The sequence below is a fragment of the Lepidochelys olivacea genome, assembly GCF_965140295.1.
Source record: "Lepidochelys olivacea isolate rLepOli2 genome assembly, chromosome: 19".
In the NCBI taxonomy this organism is placed as follows: Eukaryota; Metazoa; Chordata; order Testudines; family Cheloniidae; genus Lepidochelys; species Lepidochelys olivacea.
In genome coordinates this window covers 6,584,124-6,607,902 of record NC_140429.1, presented here as the reverse complement: position 1 = coordinate 6,607,902, position 23,779 = coordinate 6,584,124, and the positions used below count along the sequence as shown (strand labels likewise).

At 52.5% G+C, this 23,779-nt stretch overlaps 1 protein-coding gene and 1 long non-coding RNA gene across 4 annotated transcripts in view; one reads left to right on the top strand and one right to left on the bottom strand.

Moving 5' to 3' along the window:
* LOC311510159 overlaps nt 1-23,779 on the top strand; it is an 82,701-nt gene that overhangs the window by 38,258 nt on the left and 20,664 nt on the right. The window contains exons 3-4 of one of the 2 annotated variants that reach the window (XR_014709038.1): nt 13,477-13,647; nt 15,487-15,825. The exons of the other annotated variant lie outside the window; for it this stretch is intronic. This is a non-coding gene — a long non-coding RNA (uncharacterized lncRNA). Of the gene's footprint in view, nt 1-13,476; nt 13,648-15,486; nt 15,826-23,779 lie in introns of those variants that run through there. 2 annotated transcript variants of the gene reach the window in all.
* Nucleotides 828-20,387, bottom strand: LOC311510157 (uncharacterized protein). Of its 2 annotated transcripts, XM_084609614.1 has the most exons (4): nt 20,327-20,387; nt 18,883-19,143; nt 11,974-12,077; nt 828-1,002 (listed from the first exon to the last, which is right to left on the bottom strand). In XM_084609614.1, the coding sequence occupies exons 1-3, from the start codon at nt 20,371-20,373 to the stop codon at nt 12,005-12,007; spliced, it is 381 nt and encodes a 126-aa protein (XP_084465740.1). In that variant the 5' UTR covers nt 20,374-20,387; the 3' UTR covers nt 828-1,002; nt 11,974-12,004. The 2 variants fall into 2 exon arrangements, 1 of the variants encoding a protein (XP_084465740.1); XR_014709035.1 differs by lacking the exons at nt 11,974-12,077; nt 18,883-19,143; nt 20,327-20,387 and adding an exon at nt 4,103-4,403.

Below are 23,779 nucleotides of genomic sequence, written 5' to 3'. Positions count from 1 at the left end.
CAGTGGCAGAGCTGGGATTAGAACCCACAAGTTCCTGGCTCGCAGTCCTGTACTTAGACCCCTGCACACTATTTCTGATACTGGCTCGGTCAGGATTCCCGCAAGCTGAACCTCTTCTGGTATCATGTCACGTCTTTCCCTTTCTGAAAGCTGGGTGTGCAAATGAGCCTGGGCCAAGGGGGAGTGGAGACCGGGGAAATTAATGAAAATTGTTTGACCCTCACAAGTATTTGGGTTCTTCTGACCAGGGTTTGATCAGGCAGATCCTTATTTCCCATCAGTTTGTCCTACATGGGACTTGAAGTTAAACACCAAATCCTGCCCAGGAGAAACGGGATGCTGGCAGATGCTTCTCCAATATCCCAACTGGCAGGGATCCAGGAGTGCTGGAGAGGTGCACAGTGGGGAGTAATTTGCAGCTGTGCAGCAAGCCCAGGTTGCATGCTGTAGCATACATACAGGCTGACTGTCTGGAGAGGTAGCCACACCGATAGACTACACTCACTTTGGGCTGCGGCACCCAGGCCAGGGTGACAGCCAGGCTGTTCGCCTGAAGCATTCCCTCATGCACTTGGGAGGGACCTTGCCCTGCTGTACCTGCACGGGAAGTAGCAGAAGGGGCTACCACCTGGCAGAGGATGGAGAGAGCCCTTGATCAAACAGTGCAGTTCTGTGCCTCCATCAAGCCCTCATCAATGGCTTCTCCTGCTTTGACACACGCCCCCCATCCCGGGTGCCGCCGTCTGATCAGCGAATGATTCCTGCATTTGCCCACCTCCAGGGCACAGCAGTCAGGGACACGACACTAGTGCTTTCCAACCCTTTTATTGCAAGCAGCATTACATCCATCAGCCAGCCAAGGCCCAGGGAGCCACTCTGTTCAGAAGCCTCAGTCCCAGCCAGGAGGTGTTGGGGAGGAGTCTGGGGAGCAGAGGAGGGGCTGCTCCACTTGGGGTCACATCTCCGTCTCAGGGATCAAGCAGGCGCCGTTGGGAACTTTTCCTGAAGGGGAATACAATTCCCATGAGGCACTTTTGCAGTATATCTCCCAGGGAGCTTCTGGGTCCCATTCACTTCTCCCACCCTGCTCTGCACCCATGGGGAAGTCAGCAGAGAACCACCTACCTCCTGTCCTGGGAGGGACCAGGCCACCACCCAGCTCTCCAGAGACAAACCCAGTGAATCCTGTTTTAAACAGAGTCTCAGCGGGAGGAGAAGGGAGGAGCAGGGAATACCCCATTAGCCCAGGGAGAGAGACTTAGCAACTTCCTCTGGAGTCCTGGCCTGGATTTCCCCCAGGCTCCCCCACCCCACCCCTCCAAATGGAGCGGTGCGACTGTGTTCTGTACGACTGTGCTGGAGACCTAGCAGGGCTGTGGACAGGGCCTGCATGGAGGGATGACTATGCGATAGCCAGGGTGGCAAATCCCATTGCAGGACCAGGGAAGGGATCAGGGCTAAATCCTTTGCTCTTGATCTCTGACACGAGCAGGGGGAGCTTTCCTAGGGGCATCCTGAGTCTTGGGCAGAGTATCATTTGTTTCACTTATGGGCAAAAAATTCTGAGCAGGGCAGAGACGGGATGAGGGTGAGTCTTTCAGGTGGGGAGGGGCAGAGGAGAGACAAGTGCACAGTGTCCCTTTAAGGCCCCGTCTGCATTCTGGTGGTGCTGAGATGAATGGGGAATTGACTGGAGCTGGTGGCAGCTGCTCTGCTTGGAGGACCCATCTGAAACTCCCTCTTTGTGCTGCAGGGACATGCTCCCCGGAGCCGTGCTGACCACAACGGTCCCGAGCCCTGGCAGCCTGCGAGGGGGCATGGAGAAACCCTCGGCTAGGATTGTGTGTCTTTCTGTATCTGTGGTTCTCTAGGCGTGTGTGTGTGTTGCAGGTGCATGGCTGTGCATGGATGGTTGTGTACCTGTGCATGTGCACATGGGTGTTTGTGTTTCTCTCCAGGTATATTGTGTGTGCGCCCACGTGCATTTGTATATGTTTAATTGTGTTGAGCACGGTAGTGCCTAAGGGCCAACTAAGGATGTGGCCTCCTTGTGCTAGGGGCTGTACGAACCCAGAGTAGCAGACAGTCCCTGCCCCGAAAAGCTTACAATCTGAATAGACAAGAGAGACACAAGTTGGGGGAAGACGCACAAGCAGAGTGTACAGCGAGACGGCAGCCATGTGGGTGCGTGCATGTGAATGGATCCCCCAGCCCTGGGACAATGCCCAGCTCCAACCTCTGCTAGTCTCAGAGGTGGAGATGGGAATTTCAGAGGGCCACTTTCTCTTCTTTTCTCGATGGCTTCTTGTGCCGCCTGCATCCCCATCGGAGCGCCTTCCAGCAGTCAGTGCATCAATCAGCGTGACTAGCGGTCACACGTGGTTCATTTTCTCTCTTGTCCTCTCCCCAGTGGAGAAACTGTGTGCGCAGGGTTCGGTAGGGCTTTAAAAAAATTTGTAAATACGTACACACTGCTCTGTCTGTTGGTTAGAGAAGGATGATGGAAAAAGCTCTCCTGGCCCCTGGAGCAGAAAGTGGTGAGGTTTGTCCCTAGTTCCTGGGGGAGATCATTCCACAGTCTGGACCGGCCCCTGAGAAAGCTCTCCCTCCAGCACAGACAAGCTTTACCCTGATGGTGCGAAGCTCCACAGGGCCCAAGGAGCATGCACATTCACTGCAACCCCCTCAGGATATAATAGGTGTCTCAGGCCAGCAGGAGAACCGCTGAGGAGCAGGCTGGGCGAGCCTCAGTTTTCACTGCCGCTCAGAGCCGACAGGTAGAACCCTTGTCACGCGATGAGGAGCTTGGAAGAAGGCAACACACATTGGGGCGGTAGTTGTTGGGGGACCAGGTCAGGTGCTGATATGGTCATGCATGTAACACGCCTGTTCCACGATCAGGGAACATGCAGGGAGGAGTTACGGGTGCCAGCGGCATTCCGGTCTCGCCCGTGGTGGGTTGCTAACACTACCGTGTGTTTCACACCTCGCTGCTGGGCATGTGTTGGTTCCTCTTTCACCTGGGTCATAGCGGGGTTTCCGTACGCTGACATCATGGTTTGTGATCTCAGACTGAGCCTTAGCTGAGCCCCACTCAAGCAACCCTTTCCCCCTGCTGATGACGGTCTACAGTGGCTCTGAACATCCACCAAGAGCCACAGAGTGGGGCCAGGAGTATACAGAGAAGCATGGCCTCGTGGTTTGAGTCCAGGCCTGTGAGCCACAAAGGATATGTCTAGACTGCAAAATTGCCACCCCAGAGCAGTGAGTCTCAGAGCTCGCATCTGCAGACTCGGTCTCGTGGGACTCTCGCTACAGCAATAAAAATAGCAGTGCATACATTCCCGCCTGGGCTCTGATGCCTGGGGAGGAGGGTGGGCTTCAGAGCCTGGGCAGGAACACTGACCCCACCATCGTTAGCGCCATAGCATGAGCCCGGGTCTGAGGCTCACTGCCATGGGTGTTTTCTGGCAGTCCCCAGACCAAGAAGTTCCAGTTCTGACTCTGACACTGACGCCTTGGGCAAGTCACTTGCCCCGCATTGTGCCTCAGTTTCCCCATCTGTAAACTAGGACAAAAATACGCATCGCCCAGGGCGTGGGGTGAAGATTAATTAGCTAACATGAGCCGACGAGGAGAAGCGTGAGAGTGCCAAGCATACCCATGAGTCTATACACTGTGTTTGTACCAATTCCAGTTGGGGTCTGTTTTTTTACCAGTATAGTTAAAGGGGTACAACCCCTAGTGTGGATGCAATATAAAGGCTTGAAACCAGTTTCAAACCACTGCAGGTAACATAGTGCAAAACCCTTGTAAAGACCCATCCCTGCCACCCCCCTCTTTCCTCAGGGAGGTGCATTTCCTCTCACACCCAGGACTGGGGCCCCAGTGGGGACATGAGGGAGGCGGAAGTGATGACTTCACATTGCGGGGGAGGCTCTCCGTCACTGCAGAGGGCTGGGAAGGAGGTGTCACCTCTGACAGGACTGGAGGAAGGAAACTGAAACTTTGCGCTTTCCTCTTCACTGTGCGCTCCAGCCTCACTGACCCGGAAGCGTCTTCCCCTCCAGGCCCCTTTGCAGATCCCGTCCCTTTGACTCACCTTCCTGATCAGACTCCATCCGTGATGGGGCACCTCTCCTGGGGGGCACGTCCGCACAGGCTGTGTTCTGCCTCTCGCAAGCTTGTGTCATGACTCACTGGCTGAGTAATGGGCCCCTCACAGTTTCTGCTGGTTCATCCGAGGCCCTCTGGCTCTCTCCAGGAAGCTACTGACCTCAGCAAAAGCTGGGCAAACCAGAGCTGCAGCTCCAGAACCAGAATGGGGAGGGACCCAGTGAAGAACAGAAGGGCTTGCAGAGCCCCTACGGTGATGCTAGACCCTTGGCATGTCTTTGGTCCGGCTCCATTCACCCAGCGTCTCAAAGCATTTTACAGACATGGCTTCATTAGGTAGGCCTGCGCCCCACCCCCATCTGTAAACTGAATAGAATGACAGTTACCTTCCTTTGTAAAGAGTTTTGAAACTGTCTGGTTAAAGCCATTCTAAGTGAAAGGTATTGTCCTTGTGGTGAGCCCAGGTGAAAAAGTTTGGCTCAGAGTGCTCCACGGCAAATACAAGTTTAAAAGGTCAGTATTATTCTCTCCACTGTAGGGGTGGAGAAACTGAGGCACAGAGCGGCGACATGCCACGGTCACACAGTGGGTCAGTGGCCAAGCCAGGAGTTGCTGACTCCCAGTCTTCTCCTTTAACCAGTGGATAACACAGACAGAAATATTAATATAGACTAGAACATCATATGCTTAGACTTCTGTAAGGCATTTGACTTAGTCCCACATGGCAATCTGGTTAAAAAATAGCACTATACAAAATCAGTGCAGCCCATGTTAAATGGATTAAAAACTGGTTAACTGATAGATTGCAAAAAGTCATTGTAAATGGGGACTCCTTATCCTTTGGGAGTGTTTTGCGTGGGATCTGTTCTTGGCCAAATGCTATTCAATATCTTAAGCAAAGATCTTAAAATCATTGTGGGTAAAGTTTGCAGGTGACACACAAAGTCTGGAGTGGTAATAATGATGAGGACACGTCAGTTATACCAGCCAGCCTGGATCGGTTGGTAGCTGGGCTCATTTGAACCACATGTGTTTTAACACAGCCATATGCAAGGTCATACATCGAGGAACAAAGGATGCAGGGCACAGTCCTAAGATGGGGCCCGTATCCTGGAAAGCAGTGACTCTGAAAAGGATTTAGGAGTCATAGTGGATAATCAGCTGAGCATGAGCTCCCAGTACAATGCTGTAGCTATGGGGATGAACGTGATTCTTGGATGTATGAGCAGGGGAATATCAAGTCACTGGGGGGAGGGATAGCTCAGTGGTTTGAGCATTGGCCTGCTAAACCCAGGGTTGTGAGTTTAATCCTTGAGGGGGCCATTTAGGGGTCTGGGGCAAAAATTGGGGATTGGCCCTGCTTTGAGCAGGGGGTTAGACTAGATGACCTCCTGAGGTCCCTTCCGACCCTGATATTCTATGAAGTCAGAGTAGGGACATGGTGTTACCTCTGGATACGGCATGAGTGAGATCTTTACTGTGTATGGTTCTGGTGTCCACACTTTAAAAAGGATGTTACAAAATTGGACAGCATTCAGGAAAGAGCTACAAGAATGATTCAAGACCTGGGACCCCTGCCTTACAGTGAGACATGCAAGAATCTCCATCTATTTTGTTTATCCAAGAGAAAGTTAAGAGGGGACTCAATCACAGTTTACATGTACCTACATGAAGAAGAGATTTATGATTTCTCTTTAATCAAGCAGAAAAAGACATAATCAGATCCAGAGATTGGAAGCTGAAGCTAGAGAAATTCAGGCTAGAAATAAGGCACACATTAACCATTGGAATCTACCTAGGGGTGTTGTGAATTCTCTATCACTGTAAGTCTTTAAATCCAGACTGGATATTTTTCAAAAAGACATGCATTGGCTCAAAGGAGAAGTTATGGGCTTGATGCAGAATGACTGGTGAGGTCTGTGTTATGCAGGAAATCGGTCTTGATGCCTTCTGGTCTTACAATCTCTGACTAGAACCTCACTCCTCGTCTGCTGCTTCACCCCTGTCTTTAGAGAGAGCTACCCCTCACTGGCCATCTATTGAGGAGGTGAGTGGGACGAGACCAAGGACCTGGAGCCTCAAGTTCTGGAGGTCAGGTTCAGCTCGTACAAGGCTGCAGCAGTTCATGTGCTTCATCAAAACATAGACAAATGCCCCGGGCTTGCAGAATTAGGCTGGAAATCTCAGGGGACAAGACTGTCCTATTGGGACACTTGCCTCCCGCCAGGTCCTCATCTCCAGGGTGAGGCAGATGGAGGCAGGGAGGAGCTACTGGGGGGCAATGGGAGATGGGGAATGCATTGGGGGAGGGGGGCTGAGAAAGTGAGGCTGGAGGGCACAAACAGAGGAAATGGAACGTTGGGGGGTGCGCAATGGGGGACGTGAGAACCCAGAGTGGGGTAAAGGGAGAACTAATGCAGAGGGGACCCTTGAGAACAGGGAAAACAGAAGCGAAAATGACAAACCTGGCCTCTCCACACTGGGGAGAGAGCATCTGGGTGCTGATTTTAAACCCCAATCTTGTTAATTACAACAGTTCTATTCAAAATCGACCATTCCCCAGGGTGCTGGTAGCTGTCCCTCCCCGCCAGGCTCTTTGCACAGCTCTCTCTGCCAGGTGTTTTGTGTAAGCTCTGCGTGACGTGCCCCCGTTCCGTTCCTCCTGTCTCAGGTGGGCTGACTCAGCTCCAGCCTGCAGCTGTGACAAGGGGCCATGCACAATGCCCTTGTCAAGGCTGCAAATGGCTCATCTCTCCCCATACAGGTGGGAGCGAGCTCCTGTCCTAGGAGCACATGTGGCTCAGGGGACTAGAAAGAGAAGGAAATCAGTGGGGGAGAGGACGATCCCTATCTCAGGTTTCTCTATTTTCTGGCTGTGTGGGCCTCTCCGACAGAGCCGGTCAGATCAGGGTAAGTCATCTGGATGCCCCCTTCACAGGGGCAAAGCCCAGGTCCTACGTGCTTAGTTGAGGAATAAGCCCTGTCACAGAGCGCTTTGGCTCTTCCACACTTTGAATCATTCAGGCCCCGCAATCTGCCCACCCCAGGAGAAACAGTGAGAGGCAGAGATGTTAAGTGACTTGTCCAAAGCCGCACAACAGAGTTGGTGGCAGAGCTCGGGTTTGAGCACAGGAGTTCCTAGCTTGTGGGCCAGTGCTCAGTCCACTAGACAAACCCAGTGGCCTCCCTGGGGGCCTGTGTGTACTCCAGTTAGCACCGAGCTGGGTACAGACTTTCCTAGTGTAGACAGGGTATTAACCAGATGGTGTGCTCCAGCCAAGGCTTTGGAAGCCAGGAGGGGGAAAGAGCATGTGGAGAGGAAGGGGCCTGGGGTGACGCTGATGAAGTTGGCTGATTAGCCGTGATGTAGCCAAGAGCTGCAGGATGGGGACAGGGAGGGGGTCGTGGTGAGTGAATCACAGCCCTGTGCTGGCACTGGCCGGTCACAGGCAGGAAGCGCTGGGGTGGGGGGAGCAGGGAGAAGAGAGGAATCTGGGACAGGAAAGCGGCCTGCCATTTCCAGGGCTGGCAGGAAGAGTGTCAGATGAAAGGTCTGGACAGAGCAGGACGAGCCCCTGGCAGTGACGGGAGAGGAAGCTGTGAAAGGAGCAAGGGGTGAGGAAGCCGTGAAAGGAGCAAGGGGTGGGGGAGGCAGCTGTTCTCTCTCTGAGCCACACCTGCCCCCCAGGACAGACAGGGCCCGAAGCTCTGGCACTCAGGCAGGGGATTATCTGCAGCTTCCTCAGACATGGGCCAGGCCGCTTCACCCCATGTGTCCCACCCCCTGGCCCTGTCCTTTCTCAGGAAGATCATGGGGGCCTGTGACCCTGATGGTCCTGAGGGGTGGCCCCTCTGTGACCTAGTCATGCTCTTCTCCACACTGATGGCTCTCTCCCTTCCTGAGCGCGATCACAGCCTTGCTATCGCTCCTTGCCCCTCAAAGGTGGCTGCAGAGAGAAGTGAGCCGAATTCCCCAGGGCGACACATTCGGTCAGCGGCAGAGCTAGGGACACAACCCAGATCGCCCAGGCTTGTGCTGTAACCACTAGGCAAAGCTTCCTCCTCAACACAGCAACCCTCCCTCCCTGGCATAACAGGACCCTGTTAGCTCCCCTGCATCCAACCCTAGTTCATTTTTGGTCTGAATCCCACTGGGAGCTGCAGTCCTTCCTTGTAGAGAAAATGGAATGGAGTCTCTTTTGAAACATAGATGTTTAAATGCACATTCCCCGTGCTTCTCTTCCCATCCCGAAACTGTCGTATATTGTTGCTACGCTAAAGAGCCGCCACATTCCACCCCAGAAGTAGCTGCATATCAGTGGGCAGGTGAAGAGATTCCTGCGCATGGCCATATACAGACATGTGCATCTCTGCCAAGGCTCTCAACCTGTCAGGGTCTAAGTTGGTGGCACAGGCCCACAGTGAAGCTGCTGTAGAGGGGGAAGTGGTGATGAGCGGGTGGTGTGGGATTCATTTATTTTCACGCAATGTTTTCCTTGTCTGTAAGGTTAGAGCTGGGGGTGATAAAGCAGCAGATGGGGCCGGGAGTTCCGATTGTTTGGATCTGGGACTTGGGTTTGGGCCATTAGCCGCAGTCTTTGGCCCTGGAATCAAACATCGCCAGAGCTGAAGGGTGTCTGGATCCACGACCCCACCCTCAAACAGGAGTGAGTGGATGGATGCTGTTGTGATAGCCAGGAATCTGGGTGGAGGGTGAGCCCAGAGCACAGCACCTGCTGTCTCCCCCTCCCAACCCCCCGGCCAGCCGTGACTTGCAGCAGGTGCCGTTGCTGTGCCGAAATGATCACATGCGGTAGCAATGGCATAAGTGTAAAATAACAACACGGAAACGTTGGGGAGGGGCGGGGGGCAGAGGCCGAACATAATGGGAATATTCATAGCTGTGACTGCGAGAATGCAGCCCCTGATGGCTACTGACACATGGAGCCAGGGACTGCCCCTGCAAGATACCAAAGGGATTTCCCAGGCTGCTTCAGCTTCCTGTGGGAGAGGGCAAGGGGAAGGCAGAGGTGACTGCACGTCAGCTGCAAGGGACTGCGAGTTTCACTCTGCAAACGCTCGGTGGTGCCCCAGGTATGTCTGGGGGACCGGTTCCTCCTGTGGATGCCAATACACTGGGTGGCTCCAGGATCATTCACAAGCCTGTGAACAGCTCATGCGCCTGAGTCTGCGTGTGCGTATGTCGTGCAGGCATGAGTGTGTATGTACCCTGTGCGTGGGCACACGTACTGGTGAGTACACGCGTGAGCTTGTAGGTGTGCATGTGCATTTGTGCAAGTTTGCACGTGCGCGTGGATTCCAGCACTGGGACACTGCTCGGCTCCAATCTCCATTAGCCTCCGAGATGGAGAGGGGAATTTTGGGGTCCCAGTTTAGCTGCTGTTGCCCCTCAGGGTATAACTGGCCAACGTGAGAATCAGCTGGGAACCCGGCTGGATGAGCCTCCTCTTTCACTGCAGCGAGGATCAGGTGCGAGGATCTCATGTGCCTCATGACGGTCGGACTTGGAGGGATGTCATAGGTTCTGTGTGTAACACATGGTGGCAAGGCTTGAGAAGCCTACTCAGCCGCTTGCCGGTGCAAGTAGAAATGCTTCCTGGCAAGTGGGCTGGGTAGGCCAGGGAGCTATTGTCTTTTTCCTCCGTCCCCTCTATGGCTGGGAACTGACAGAGAAGCAACCAAGATGTTAGGATGAAGAGGGATCGGGATGGAGGATAATATGGAAAGTATTATAATGCTATTATGTACATCAATGCTCTCTTCTATCTAGACAAATCTCTGTGTGCGTTTGTGTACAGTTCTGGTCACTCATGTCAGATAGGGTATTATTTGAGGGGGTTCAGAGAAGGGTGATGAGAATGATCAAAGTCCTGGAAAATCTCTCCTATGAAGAGAGATTGAAAAGACTAAGATTGTTTACCTTAGAAAGGAGATGAAGGAAAGGGGCCAGAGTAAACGTATATAAAATAATGAATCCTCTAGAGAAGGAAGCTTCTTCTCCCTGTCTCACAACACAAGAACAAGGAGACACTGAATGGAATTGAAAAGTAGCAAAATTCAAAACTCATAAAAGGAAATACTCCCCCCCTCCACTCATTATGGAATTAGACTGTGGACTCACTGCCACAGGATGTCACTGAGGCCAAGAATTTGGCAAGATTCAAAGAGCGAGGGAATGGATGTTCAACAGGATAATAAGAACACCCAGAGTTATAACAGTTAAGGCAAACAAAGAGTTTTGGAAGGGATAAAAAAATTTAATTCTTCAGTGCTTAAACTGATCTGTAACTGTTAGGGGTCATCATGAGGCTTTCATGGTTACAGATTATTCCATATCTGCCACTGTGAGATTCTTGCACCTTCCTCTGAAGAATTTGGCATGAGCCACTGTTGGAGACAGGACATTGGACTAGATGGACTTTGGGTCTGATCCAGTCTGGCAATGCCCATGTTCCTATGAAGGAAGGTGCACGTGAGAATGACAGCTCTGTGCGCTAAAGGTGTTCTTACTCAAGATGTGATGCGCTGTCACCGTTCCATGTCGTTTACCGCTTGCTGTTCACCAGCTTAAGGGGTTCTTTGCTTGGGTCGTACCTAGATCTTGAAGAGCTGGCTCTGTTGCTCCCGGTTTCAGATGGCCCATTAACAAAGACCAACTGGGCACCAGTAATTGTTCTGGACATTGTGAGAGCTGCTTCCAAGACCACATGTGCAGCTCTGTCTGCTGAAGGATAAGTGCAGCCCACAGAGCTCTGGCAGCCACTTTTGTGGTGCATTCAGAAGCCCAGCCCAATGAGATTACAAGTCCCAGCATGCAATGCTCCAATTTGAAAGAACTGTACCGCACGCTGGAAATTGTAGTCTTGACAGGCCGCAGCAGGAGGGCAGCTGCAATCTGCTCTGCTTTGGGGCAGCCCCTGCCTTGGCTCTTTGTAAATTAAATCTAGCAGGTCTTTTCCAGAAGAGCCGGGGTCTGCTGGGATCCCTAGCTGTTGCTGCCACGTGCCATAGGCCAATCTGGCACATGCACGCCAGCGAGCATGGAAGAGCAGCACGCGTGTTTCATCATCATGTGCTTTCCCTTCATTGGCTCACTTCCTCCTCTGGGTGCAAGGCTCAGAGGTCCATTGGCCTCTGAAATGTCAGGTTATAAAACCAGCTGGAAGAACCTCCCCGGGCATGCAGAAATCGTGGGAGGCGGAGTTTCCTCTTGTGGAGGTTTCGGTTGTGTCCCTCACCTCAGTCACGTTGGAAAGGCCTGACATGCCACTTGGGCAACGAGGGTGAGGGATTGTGCTGATCTGGACAGGGACTCTGCTTGAGAGACTGAAACCAGGGCACTGGGGGAGGAACTCTGTCCCTGGGCCAGGCCTGAAATCCTTACTCAGGCAAAACATCTTCCAAAGCACCCAGGCTCCTCTAGCTAGGCATGGACTGATTAGGACATCCAGGTCCCCAGTAGGGAAAGGGGACAGTGAAGAAGGCTTTATGTGGTAAGCTCTTTGGAGCAGCGATGGTCATTCGTTATGTTTGTACAGCAGCTTGCAGAATGGAGCCCCGACTGGGTTGAGACCTCTAGGCGCTCCTGTAACATAACTGTCCAATAATAATAGGAAGAAGGTGGGTCCCCAGCTCCCATAGGCGCTCAGATACCTTGATGATGAACGAGTCGTGCGGTCTCCCAGTACTCGTGGTGGATTCAGAGGGTGCGGTCTGGGTCTGGTGACAAGACCGTTATTTACCTCTGACCTCGCAGAGTGTTTAGCCCCAGGGTTTCCCTGACTCCAGCTGTCCCCCGAGGAGCAGCAGATAGCACACGGGAACTGATCCACTTACCTGGGTTGGTGACCCTCTCAGGGGTGACAGGTCACAGGCTCGTGAGTCGGCGAACTCTCTTGCCCAGGTAGTAATGGTTGAGATTTTGCCAGCGATATTTCCATCTGCAGAAGGGAAAGAAAGATGGAGTGGGGGGATGCGATGGGAGATAGGTAATAGACTGAGAGGCGGGTCACAGGCCAAAGAGATTGGGCAGGACAAGCTGGAGTTTTGAGCATATCCTTGATCAGCCCCACAGGAACCCACATGTGCAGACTTCTTTCACACAGGAGAATGGGAGGAGAGTTGTCTTGTCAGTGACACCCATTAAAGGGTTAATCCGTTGTTGCTAGATAACAGTGTCCCACCATCAAGCCCCGCTTCTCCTGTTCCACTGGGGAATGTGTTGTCCCTCAGGCTATGTCTACACTACAGATTTCTGCTGGCATAGCCCTGCTGCGGTGCGAGGAGTTGTGACTCCGGCCTGACATAGCTGTGCTGGCAGAAGCCCCTAGTGTAGATGCAATTATAACAGCAAAAACCAGCCTCGCTTGTTTGGCTCAGGGTGATAGGCAATAATAAACATACCCGGGTGTCGTCGTTGTTTACACAGGGACAGTGATGAGTCTAGACTATAGTATAAATACCCATGATATGCACTCATCTGAGCAGGTTTCAGAGGGGCAGCCGTGTTAGTTTGTATCAGCAAAAACAGTGAGGAGTCCTTGTGGCACTTTAGAGACTAACAAATTTATCTGGGCGTAAGCCTTCGTGGGCTACAACCCACTTCATCAGATGCAGTCTTGGTGGTTTCTGGACATGCAGGGCCCATTTTGTTTCAATTTGTGTGCACAAAGCTTGGAAGAGAGAAGTGCTGACTCAAAGACTGTTGCCAAATCAGCTGACCCACTCCACCATTTTACAAGGGGTTTGTCCTTATACACAGTTCCCATTGCAACCGTCCCAGGATTCAAAGGAGCATTGGCCCTGAGACCTCATCATTCATGCGCTGAGCTGCCGTTCTCAGCTCCTCCGCAGCAGCGAGTAGTGTGCTCCTGGGTTGGTGAAGCCTGTTTTGAATGCCCAGCAGCAACTGGGGCCCAAATCTGGGCTCTATACCGAGCAGCTGGCTGTGTGATGAGGTAAAAACACATTTTGAAGGCTGCAAATCTGAAAGGACCAGTGAGATGGCAGCAGTGCGGGGCTGGGGACAGGCAGTGGGGGAAAAAAGCATTAAACTGGCCTGCTTGGAAACAAAGACACGGTGATTATACAGATGTTATTTCCTTAGTGTCCTAGGGCAGCACCAAAGCCGGAGCATTGTGTGGTTTATTTTCTACAGATCACTGGGGGTTATTTACACAGAAGTTAATTTTCAAGTAATTTAACTATTTAATTGAAGATTAAGTAACAACTGTGTCCTGGGAAGATGACATCTGCTTGAGGCCGGGGATTTGAGGCCTGTGGGTGAGTGGGTTACACAAGCCTAGGAAAGTTTGAAACGTATTCACTTGCCTCTTGCAGGAACCCACAACCTTCCTGATGCCTTTTCGGTTGGCATCAGCTCCCGCTTCCTTGGCAGCCCAAACCTGGATGCTCCAGCCCCCTCGTTTGTTGCCCCACTGACCTGCTGTCCTCTTGGTTTGGGAATTCCCTTGGCAACAGCTGAAGGCTGAAATTCTCTCAGGGAGGAGGGTGAGTTTTGGCGTTGCAAGCAGCTAATGCCTTAGATTTCATAACAAGAACAGGGATGCAGGCTGTTAAATATTTATAGGAGCTGTAAGGTGCCAGCTTGGTAAAGTTCCTTCTCTATTTACTCTTCCATTTTTATTCCCTTTCTTCCCCTCAAGTCCCATCTGGTCTCCTTGGGCCATGCCTTGCGCTGTAATTCTATAAATCACCATCTGCTCTTATAGGGGGAGTGTTTTCTTTTTCACTTGCTTGTGTCTGTGGCCTCTGAAATGACTGCATGCCCCATTCCCAGCCGGGAATCTCATCTCTGGGGATTTCCAAACCAGGCTTTGGACCCGCACTGTAACTAATGTGTAGTCTTGGCTCGGAACTGCCCCCAGAAGAGTCCACATTGCTGCAGTAGCCCCGGCTGGGTCACAGGAGAGACCCAAGTCCGGGGCTGTGGGAAGCCGACTTGTGGATACGGAGGTAAAATGCTGGTGTTCGTTGAGGCAGATCAGAGAACGGATGAGAAAACATCTGCACTTTGAAACAGAAGCCCTGGAGCACTGAGCAGTGCTGGAGGAGTTAATACACTAAATTTTCACTCCTGGAGGCCTGATCTTATGTTCATCTTACAAGTGCAATGAGTTCAGCGGTCTCGGCTGATTAGGAAAACACATCCAGAAGAAGTGGGTGGATTGGCAATCTCTCCTGGGAAGAGGCACAGGCTGAAATAGCAGGAGCCCTAGGGTTAGGTGCTAGGAAAAGTCAGAGGAGCTGGAGGGGCACGGGCGGGGGTTACCACAGGTCAGGCTGGAGAGAGAACTTTAGAATTACTTCTCTCTCCAATAAAATAACCACAACCCTAAATCCCAGCCCGGATGCCACCAGTTAGCACTCGAGGGGCAGGGGATTATTCAAAGATTTGGCCACGGGAGGGTACTGTGCCCTTACACAGCTTGGCACTGATTCCTTGCTCTGCAGTCATGTCCATGGGGTTTGTGACAGCCTCCATACTTGGGCATGGCCTCCTTACCCCTGGGAGCCTAAAGAGAGACCTGGCACCACTACCCCTGTACCATGCCAGGGTGAGCCAGCAAGCGCCTTCCCCCCCCGCCCCGTGCCACGTGCTTTTTGGTGATCTCGCCCCTGCCAGCCCTGGCGGTTCCTCGCGCCTTGACGAACGCAGAGACAGATGGTGAGAGAGCAGCACAGGCTCAGCTGGGACCAGAACGCATGAAAATGGCAGAGAAAGGGCCAGGGCTCCTGCTACAGAGAGAAACATAAAGGGCCAGCAGGATGGGTGGGAATCCCCTATGAGGGTGGAATGAAAGGGGACAGGGAGAAAAGGGGAAGTGGCAGAAGGGAGAAAAAAAGATGAAGAGGAGCCAGAAAAGAATTAAGCAGGGGAGAGAAGAGGGAAGAAGAAAGCCATGGAAGGGATAGAGACTGAAATGCAAAGCGTTTAGTTTTTCCCTTCCTTTCAGTCTCTCCTGCTCCCTCTCTCCCCCCCCCCCCGCCCATGTGTCCCTCAGCCCCACACCTGTCTGATTGCTTTATTATTAGCTTTTCTTCTCGCTGATTGTCTAATTTGGTGTGTGGTTTCGAAATGAATCTGCTATTAAATCCTACTGTTTAGCCCTGTTTCTCCCAGAGCCAAGGGTGGTTGGGTCTGTCCCAAGAGTTGTTATCTCCAGGAGCAAAGGCACTTGAAACAAATTATTCTGAATTTATTCTAATTAGTTTTCCCCCCTCCCCTGCCCCGCCTGCCCCCACAAAATGAATTTGTTTGGGTGACAAAATGAGCGTGTGTGTGTAATTAGTAATAAGGATCTACGTTCACTGGCTCTGTTTTGGCAGCTACGCATGGGGCTGCTGCTGCTTAAGGATTATGATGGCGACTCAAGACCGGACTTTACAGGCCAAATCCTGCCCCACGTTACACCCCGTCCTTCCTTAGATTGTCTGGGTTTAACTGAGGATGGAATTTGGCCCTCCATTTCGCAACCATCTGCCATATGTGTCTGTGGGTTTGCAGGCCACTGCTGTCATCTAGATGGAATCAGGACAGCTCAGCTGTGTGTCATAAGTCCTATATTGCTAACAGTTCATGGAAACACTTTGGTAGCTCTCCAGGGAGAGCCTGGTGCTTTTGGAATATGGCAATATGATGTTCCATGGAGTTGTTACTATACGTCCAGTGAGCTGTAGTTCACGAAAGCTCATGCTCAAATAAATTGGTTAGTCTCTAAGGTGCCACAAGTCCTCCTTTTCTTTTTGCGAATACAGACTAACACGGCTGTTACTCTGAAACCTGATATATGTCCATGGGCTGATCCTTTCCGTACGAAGCAAACGACTGATCTTCCCTTGGAAAATGTCGGTGTGCAACCTCCACGGCCAAAGCCTGCACTTCGACTGTACCCTTTCTCTCTCCTCACCCAGGTCTAGAGACGCAAGGCTTGGATCCTGCTCTGGATCTGGTGTCCCCAGAGCTGGGGAGGGTGTTGCATATGGAGGTTTGACTGAGGCCCTTTTCTGCCCAGGATATGAAGCTCTCAATTAAACTGCGGTACTGTGAACTTTCAGCGTCAAAAGATCAAAGAAAGAGTCACTGTTGTCCTGAAAAAAAGACCTTTGGTGCTCTAGCTTCCCACATTAATCTCAATGGGCAAAGCTGGAACTGGGGCAGAAAGCTTAGAAGTAAGACACATTAGTCAGCAAGAGATGCAGGCTCAGAGGGAAAGGGGGAGCTGAACAGCCCTACAGTAGTAAATTCTGCTGCATTCCCTGCCTGGTTCCCTGAGCCAGGGGACTGGGGAAGGCCTTGCAAACTCTGGCTAAATGAGTCACTCTTGGACAAAGGTAATATATTATCGCTAGAATAACAATAATGCTCTGCACCTTTCATCTGAAGCTCTTATCGTGCTTTACAAAGAAGTACAATCATCCTCGTTTTAGAGATGGGGAAACTGAGGCACCAAGGGGCGAAGTTACTTACAGCCACACAGTGAGCCTGCAGAAGTGTTATGATTAGAATCCAGTTCTCTGGGCAACCAGTCCCATCACTGGAACATGCTGCTGCTTTGTTTTTGATAACACATTTTTTAAAAGCAAAGCAGAAAAGGCAAAGAACCAAGGTGCGTTTCTTGTTTTCCCTATCTAGAAACCGTAGGACACAAGAGGGAAAGTGAGGAGAGTCCACAGGGGAAAGGAAAAACAAAAGTGTGAGAGACAGACTGAGAGATGATTTATATTTAGACTGTGAGTACTTCAGTGCAGGGACTGTCTCTCTGTTCTGTGTCTGTACATCATCTAGCACAGGGAGGCCCTGCTCCACGACGGGGGTTCCTATGTGCTACCTCAGCACAAATAATAACAAAATGATTTTTTGGAGAGCGAGAAAAAGAAGGATCCAGAGAAATGTTCCTATAACCTGCTCCACAGTCCAAAAAGGAGCAACTGCACAGGTCCAATCAGAGACCACATAACGAAACAAGATCAAAATTGTCCAATTTTCCCCAGCTTCCCGACTCTGAGAACCTGTGGTTTTGGTCCACGTTCATCAGCGTTACCTGCTGAAACCAGATCCTTTCCCTCCATGTTGCATTAGGTACCTTTTGGCTGCTTTGATGATGCTATTGCTATTTCTGGCTGATTCGGGGGTGTTGCTCGGCGTGCAGAGATCTACCCGCTGCACGCACGAACACACACTCTCTTTAAATCTGATCCTTCCCAGGAGTTCCCTGAATTCCTAGGCTTGGATCAGCTGTCAGATGTGGCCCAGTTTTTTATTTTTGGACCTGCCCAGACTTATCCCTGGCACTCGGCCTGCTGGTGCTCACGGCACCAGTGGAATCAGAAGTTGGGAAGGGATGTGAATTGAACTACAGGAGCACCAAGGAAGAACCTGCTCCTGACTCCAGGCAGCCAGTTTGCACCAGTTCTCAGCCAACTTCACCCCCATAACTTTCCTCTGCAGGGTATCAAGAGGCAAGCTGGCCCAGCCAATGAAATGCAAGCAAAAAGCATGACCTCATCGGAGCAAACATCCATTGGCCGAGCATACTTGGAGGCCAGGACACTGTTACTCAGCCGCTACAGAGAGCTAATTAACCCTTTCCTTGGCATCTCAGACACTGTGTTGTGAATGGCAAATCTCCCTTCCTCTCCTGGTTTTTTTTTGGCCAATCAGAGCCATTGCACCTTCCTAGGGGGTCTTTAAGAAAGAGAAGGAGGGAGACGGTGAGGGTGAGAGGATGATGGGGTGACAGGCCCAGCCAGCCAAGGAACCCCCAGTCCCACCTTCTGGCTCCCATCCGATCCCCCTTGACACCATGCAGAACCTACCTCGGCGTGAGACCTAGGGAGGGTAAATAAACCCTGCATTTGCCACGTCAGGGATTTCGCTTTATTAACAGTATGAACAAGGGAGAGTCAAAGCTGCCAGTGTCCAGCTAAAGGCCAGTGACTAGCTCCAGCAGGGATAATCCTGGCTCATTATGGGGCCTGGTCTGGTTTGGGAAGGCCCTTTGGGTTCACCCATTTGCTGACCCTCTCCCATGCCCTGCCTTTACATGAGTCAGTGGCCCAGGATCCTGTTCAGAGGCCAGAGCGATTTCATTCCAGCTGCCACCTCTCGTGTCCCATGGCCTCCTGCACTTGGCACCAGACTCTGCTGGGCTGACTCTTGTGGCTAGGGGGGACAGGACCCCAGCAGGCCACCCCCAAGGCTAGCTACCAGGGCAAGGTGAGTGAGCCAGGTCCCAAATCGGAGAGCATTGCCCCCGTGATAGCACTTAGCTTGTCCACAGCAGCGGCCATCTGCAGAATCCAAAGTGCTTTTCAAACACAGATGAGTTCCTCCCTCATCCCCGCTCCTGGGAGGAAGGTGAGACTTGTTCCCACTCCTCAGCTGGGGAAACCGAGGCCCAGAGCAGGACACGATCCAGGGCAGAGCCAAACAGATCCCAAGAGTCCTGACTCTTGATCCCCTGTTTTAACCACTAGCCCCATTGCCTCCAAGTCTGGTTCCATCCACTCTGTCCCAAGAGAGTGTCTCCTGGGTGACAGCCTCCTAGTGGACCGACACTCAGATCAGCTGCCAACTGCAGCCCCCAGGATCAGAGTAGCCGTGGGTTAAGTGCTGGGATTGTGTTCCACCTCACTCTGTCCCTGCGAGCTCCCACACCGCTGCGCCCCCTCTTCACCTTGCAAAGGTCCCCAGCCCCACGTTCTGCTGGGGTCTGTACTTACACCAGGTTGTGTTTCAATCCGCAGCAGCTTGGCCAGTGGACAGACTCTACTTCGGAAAGGCCTGTGTTCCCAGGGAGGATAAGCAGCCACCGCCTGGGGGTGGCCCATGTGCTGCCAGATGCATAGCGCCTCTGCGGGCTGACCCAGTAATCTTGCAGGCCCTGGTGACTGGAGTAAGCAGGGCGCAGAGCAATATTCTTCCTCCCCCCATAAACTGGCATCTCCACTTCATTTCTGCGGGGCAGCAGGGCCCTCGGCTTGCTGCATCAAGAGAGAGAAGCCCATGAGGTTTATATAGGGAAGTCTCTGCAGTGGAGTCGCATGTTGGTTTGCGGACATGCTGCTCTTGTGCTCTCACTCCCCATGGGTGTCGTGCTGTCAATTTCCCTGCCAAACGGCAGTCCCACCCTGGGGCAGAAGTTTCAGGGAGCAGAAGGTGGATTTGAGCAATATTTGCCCTTGATCGCAGATCGGGTCAGAGCCCCCTAGCATCTTGCATTTCCTTAGTGCCTTTCATCCAAATGATCCCAAAGCACTCTGCAAACTAGAGAGAGGGGTCACTTCATCAAGCAGTGAAATGTAGCCACTTCTGGGCTGGAACAGGCATCTAATGTGCACAGCAGTCCAGGTCTGGAAATGATATCTGTGCCTCGTTGTGCGGGGGGAGTTTGGGGAGGCAGAACATAACCACCCAAGACAGAATCTGGTTGGGACATCATCTTCAGGGAACTCAGCTGTCTCCAATTGATTCAGCAAGAATTATTCCTTTCCTGCTGTAAAACATTTCTAAGCTATCAAGGGCACCGGGGGGGGGGGGGGGATAGGGGGGGTAGTGATCACAAATGTCCTGACAAACCCTCCTACTGAGAGAGATGGATTGCGCTTCGAGTCTGCGGATGCTGTGAGAGAAACCGAATCTGACAGGAGAACAAAACCTTGGCAGGGTCTCTGATCCAAGTTCTCTGAGGGAGGGAGGCGAAGAGTGCTCACTGATGAGTCAAACTGCATCACCGAAAGCAAATTCCAGGGTGGGGAGAGGCTGAGTTACAGGAGTCACAAGCCCCTTGCATTCGCCCATGTCAGGCAAAAGCAGTCCTCTCATGGGGGGCCGTCTCGCTCACTGAGGATTGCCCAATCTTTACAGTGCGGTGGGCCAGATGCTAGTTTGGGGGCACCTCCATGGGCTACATGCCCAAAGCCATGCTTTGCAAAATGGCGTCCGTGCGGCGCGCCTGCGGTCCCGCTATGCGTAGGATGCCATTTGGCAGAGCAGGTCTCAGACGTGTGCAGAATTTCACGGCAATGCTCGACACCCGCCATACGTTTGGGGCAGCTGTTGCTGCGGGGGAGGAAGGAGGGTCCATTTGGACCACGCCTGAAATTCTAGCCTCTGTCTAAGTACCGCGGTCCCTTGTGGCTGTGAAAGCAAGGCGAGCGCACGTACCGAGAGAGGAGATAATTCGCCACAAACAGAGCCGTCTCAGGAAACATCCTCCTGTCCTCTCTTGTGTCCAGCCAGCAGCTCTCTGGGAATGAGCAGCCTGTTTGCGCCTCTGACTGACCCACGCCACTGACCGATCTTTATATATAGTGAATGAGTGAGGAGTGACTGCAGCCTCCTGCCAGGGCTCCTGGTCTCTGAAAAGTTATACTCCCTCAGGCCTGCCCCAGGGCCAGGAGACGCATTCAGAGAGGCCTAAATAAAGCCAAATAAGAATAACCCTCCAGCCGGGTCAGTAACGCACGCTGGGGTGGGGAGTGTGCGCAGACCACTCCCCCTACTGGCCAGGGTACCTTGGGAGGTTGTGTAGGTTAATAGACAGCAGGTTTCAAACACACCTAAGGAAGTACTTTATCACACAACGCACGGTCAACCTGTGGAACTCATCGCCATGGGATGGTGTGAAGGCCAAAAGTATAAGCAGGTTCAAAACAGAACTAGATAAGCTCATGGAGGGTAGTTCTGTCAATGGCTATTAGCCAAGATGGTTGGGGTATCCCTAAACCCACTGGATGATGGGATGGGTCACTCAAAATTGCCCTGTTCTGTTAATTCCCTCTGAAGCCTCTGTCAGAGACAGGATATTGGGCTGGAGGGACCATTGGTCAGACCCAGTGTGGTCGTTCTTTATATTCTGATACTGGACACTGGCCCAGTCAGAACCTCGGCAGCAGCTGGCAGTCCTGCCTTTGCCAGGCCCATGCAGACACTTTAGTGCCCTTGCAAAAGCTGGGAGTGCTATAGCCCCGCTAGATACCACGGTGATGGGCCCATTAGAATGGATTGATAGCCTGGCTAAATCCAGGCATTGGCACCAGCACTCCCTGCTCATATATATCCAGAAGGCAACTCTGAGGGAGGCCAGAGCACCTCTGAGCCAGACGCTCCCAGGTTCTAATACGAGCCTGATGCTGTGGCTTTGGGCAAGTCTTTTTAGGCCAACACTTTCCAAAGTGGCTGCTGATTTTGGGTGCCCAGCTTAAGACACCACCCAGGGCCTGGTTTGCCGAAGTAGAGAGCACCCACAGCTTCCTGTGAAATGGATGGGAGGTGCAAGTGCTCAGCACCTCTGGAAATTTAATGCGGTCCAAAGGGCCTCCCGTTGGGCACCCAAAATCAGTGGCTGCTTTAGAGGTTGCTCTAAACCTCTCTGTGATTCAGCTTCCCCCACTGTATTAGGGAGATGGTTCTCCCAAGCTCCCTCCCAGCAGGGTCGATTGGCTAGTTTGCTGAGTATTAGAATTGAGCCAGAGTCATAAAGTTTGGATCCCAGCTCCCCCGAGGCTGGGGACTGCTGAGATCCTGGGCTTGGGCCAGGCCCATCTCACTATGCCTTCCCATCACATCCACTGCTCTGCTGCCAGCATTAAGGGGAAGGGTCCCAGCCACCCCCATCTGGGCAGCATTCAGGCCACGGGAGGAGATTTCCACTGTGGTCTCTGGTCTTTGACTCCGGCAAAGAGGAGGACGGTGTGACGCCTTCGTTCCCACTGCTGAGCTGGAGGCTGGGCACTGATCAGCGAGCCAGGGGCAGCAGTTTCATTTCATAGTGAAAGAGACGGAAAAGGGGAAACGTCTTTTGTATCTTTGCTCTGGGGAAATTGATGACACAAGGGGTTTTCTAGTTTCTTTCCCAGACACTGCAGGCACAGATGCCCCTGAGGAAGCTGTGCCAGAAACAGGGGTGTCACCCCATCTCGCCCTGCAGTGCCCCAGCGATAAATCCTGCCGTCTTCACTTGGGCAAAGCGCCCACTGACTACAGTGGCAGCCAGAATAACTCACAAGCAGGGCAGGTTTATCTACCCCTCCCCGCCCTCCATCTCTGGCGTGATACTTGCCGTCGGGGCAGCTTGGCCTGCGTCAGCTTCGTCCCAACAGCTGCCTTGTCCCAGACCCCCAGCTTTCCTGGTGCTGCGCTGGGATGTGAGACTCATAACCTCATTAGGCACAGGTGCAGGATTATCCTTAATTGCCTGCGCTTTGGTGTCCATAACCTCCTCCCAGAAGGATATTCTGTTACCTGCAGCTAACCTGTGCATGCCTAGCATCTGGTCTCTAATCTACAGGATTAGAGAGATTTTGGGCCCCGACAGATGGAGCACAGCCAGGGATTCTGCCGCGTTCAGTTCACACCCAGGAACCAGCGCCCTCTGGCCAGTCCACACCCTTTAATCACCACCTTCCTGGGCTTCACCTCTCTGCAGCAGCTGGGAGGTAGCTTTGTGCTCTGGTCAAAGTCTCTCCCTGCCAACCATGGCTCTGGTTTCTGAGTGTTCCTGCACAGTCCTGGCCCACCTCCGAGTCCTCAGGTTTTCTCTCCTCCCTTAGTCGCTGAGCCAGGCAGAATCTCTCGATAGATACCTGTTGCTGTTAGCACCCTTCTGGCAGTGAGCTTCCTCCCAGCAGTGCCCTACCAGTGCTAGCGATGTGTGTGTGTGAGTCAGAGGGGAATTTGGAAATCATGAACCAAGGAGCAGATGAGAGCAGAGGGAGTTATTATAGGAGCAAAATATCCCCCTCTCTCCGTGCCACACTCTTTTCATCTGCCTATCCCCCCCTAGACTGGTCCGTCCATGCAATGCCTGGTGCTACCCAAACTTGCCTTATCCAGAGGGGGCGAGATGAGTGCGAAGGGGAAATCCTCCCTCTGGGATCTCCCAACCTGGAGAGGACCCAGATCCTTTCCAGCAGCGCAGCAGGGCATGTGGGGAAAGCCCCTGGACTGCAGAAAGGAAGCTATTAAGGGAAATGGAAGCAACATTTCCCAACACAGGAGAAAGGGAAGGAGTCACTGCGTCTTCTGGGAATCCCGCGAGCTGCTCCTCCCCCAGCCCCCTGCACAGTCCTAAAGTGCTGCTCCAGGAAGATGGCGCTTCCACCCCTGCCCCCAACTCTGTCCACAAGGCAGCCATTTCCACGCTGCGGGGGGTTCGGGCCATTGGGTGAGGATCAGCCACACATGGCAGTGGCTCAGGAATCAGATATTTTGGGGGGGTGAGGAGGAGAAGCCTAAAGTAACCTTGAGGATCTAGTGGTAACATCTGGTGCCCACGGGCGAAGATAGGCAGCCTTCCCCCTGCTGTGATAGGAGGTCCCCTATGTGGTGCCTATCGTCCTGGGACCCCACTATCCAATAAGGAGCTACTACAAATTGTCTGCTTGGGTGTTTCTAGCAGTAACTGTGCAGGGGATTGGATGTGGCAATACCAACAGGGACTCTGGGGTTTAATGTTTGTTATTTTGTACCGTGCTGTCCCATAGGCTTCGTCTGTCATCTTTCATCTTTGTCCTTTTTATGATCTTGAAATGTAGGCGGTCACCTGTTACAACCTGGCCCCGGAAGGCGGTGCTGGGCTCTCCTCTCGCTACGAGAGGCACCAAGGGACATGGAGGA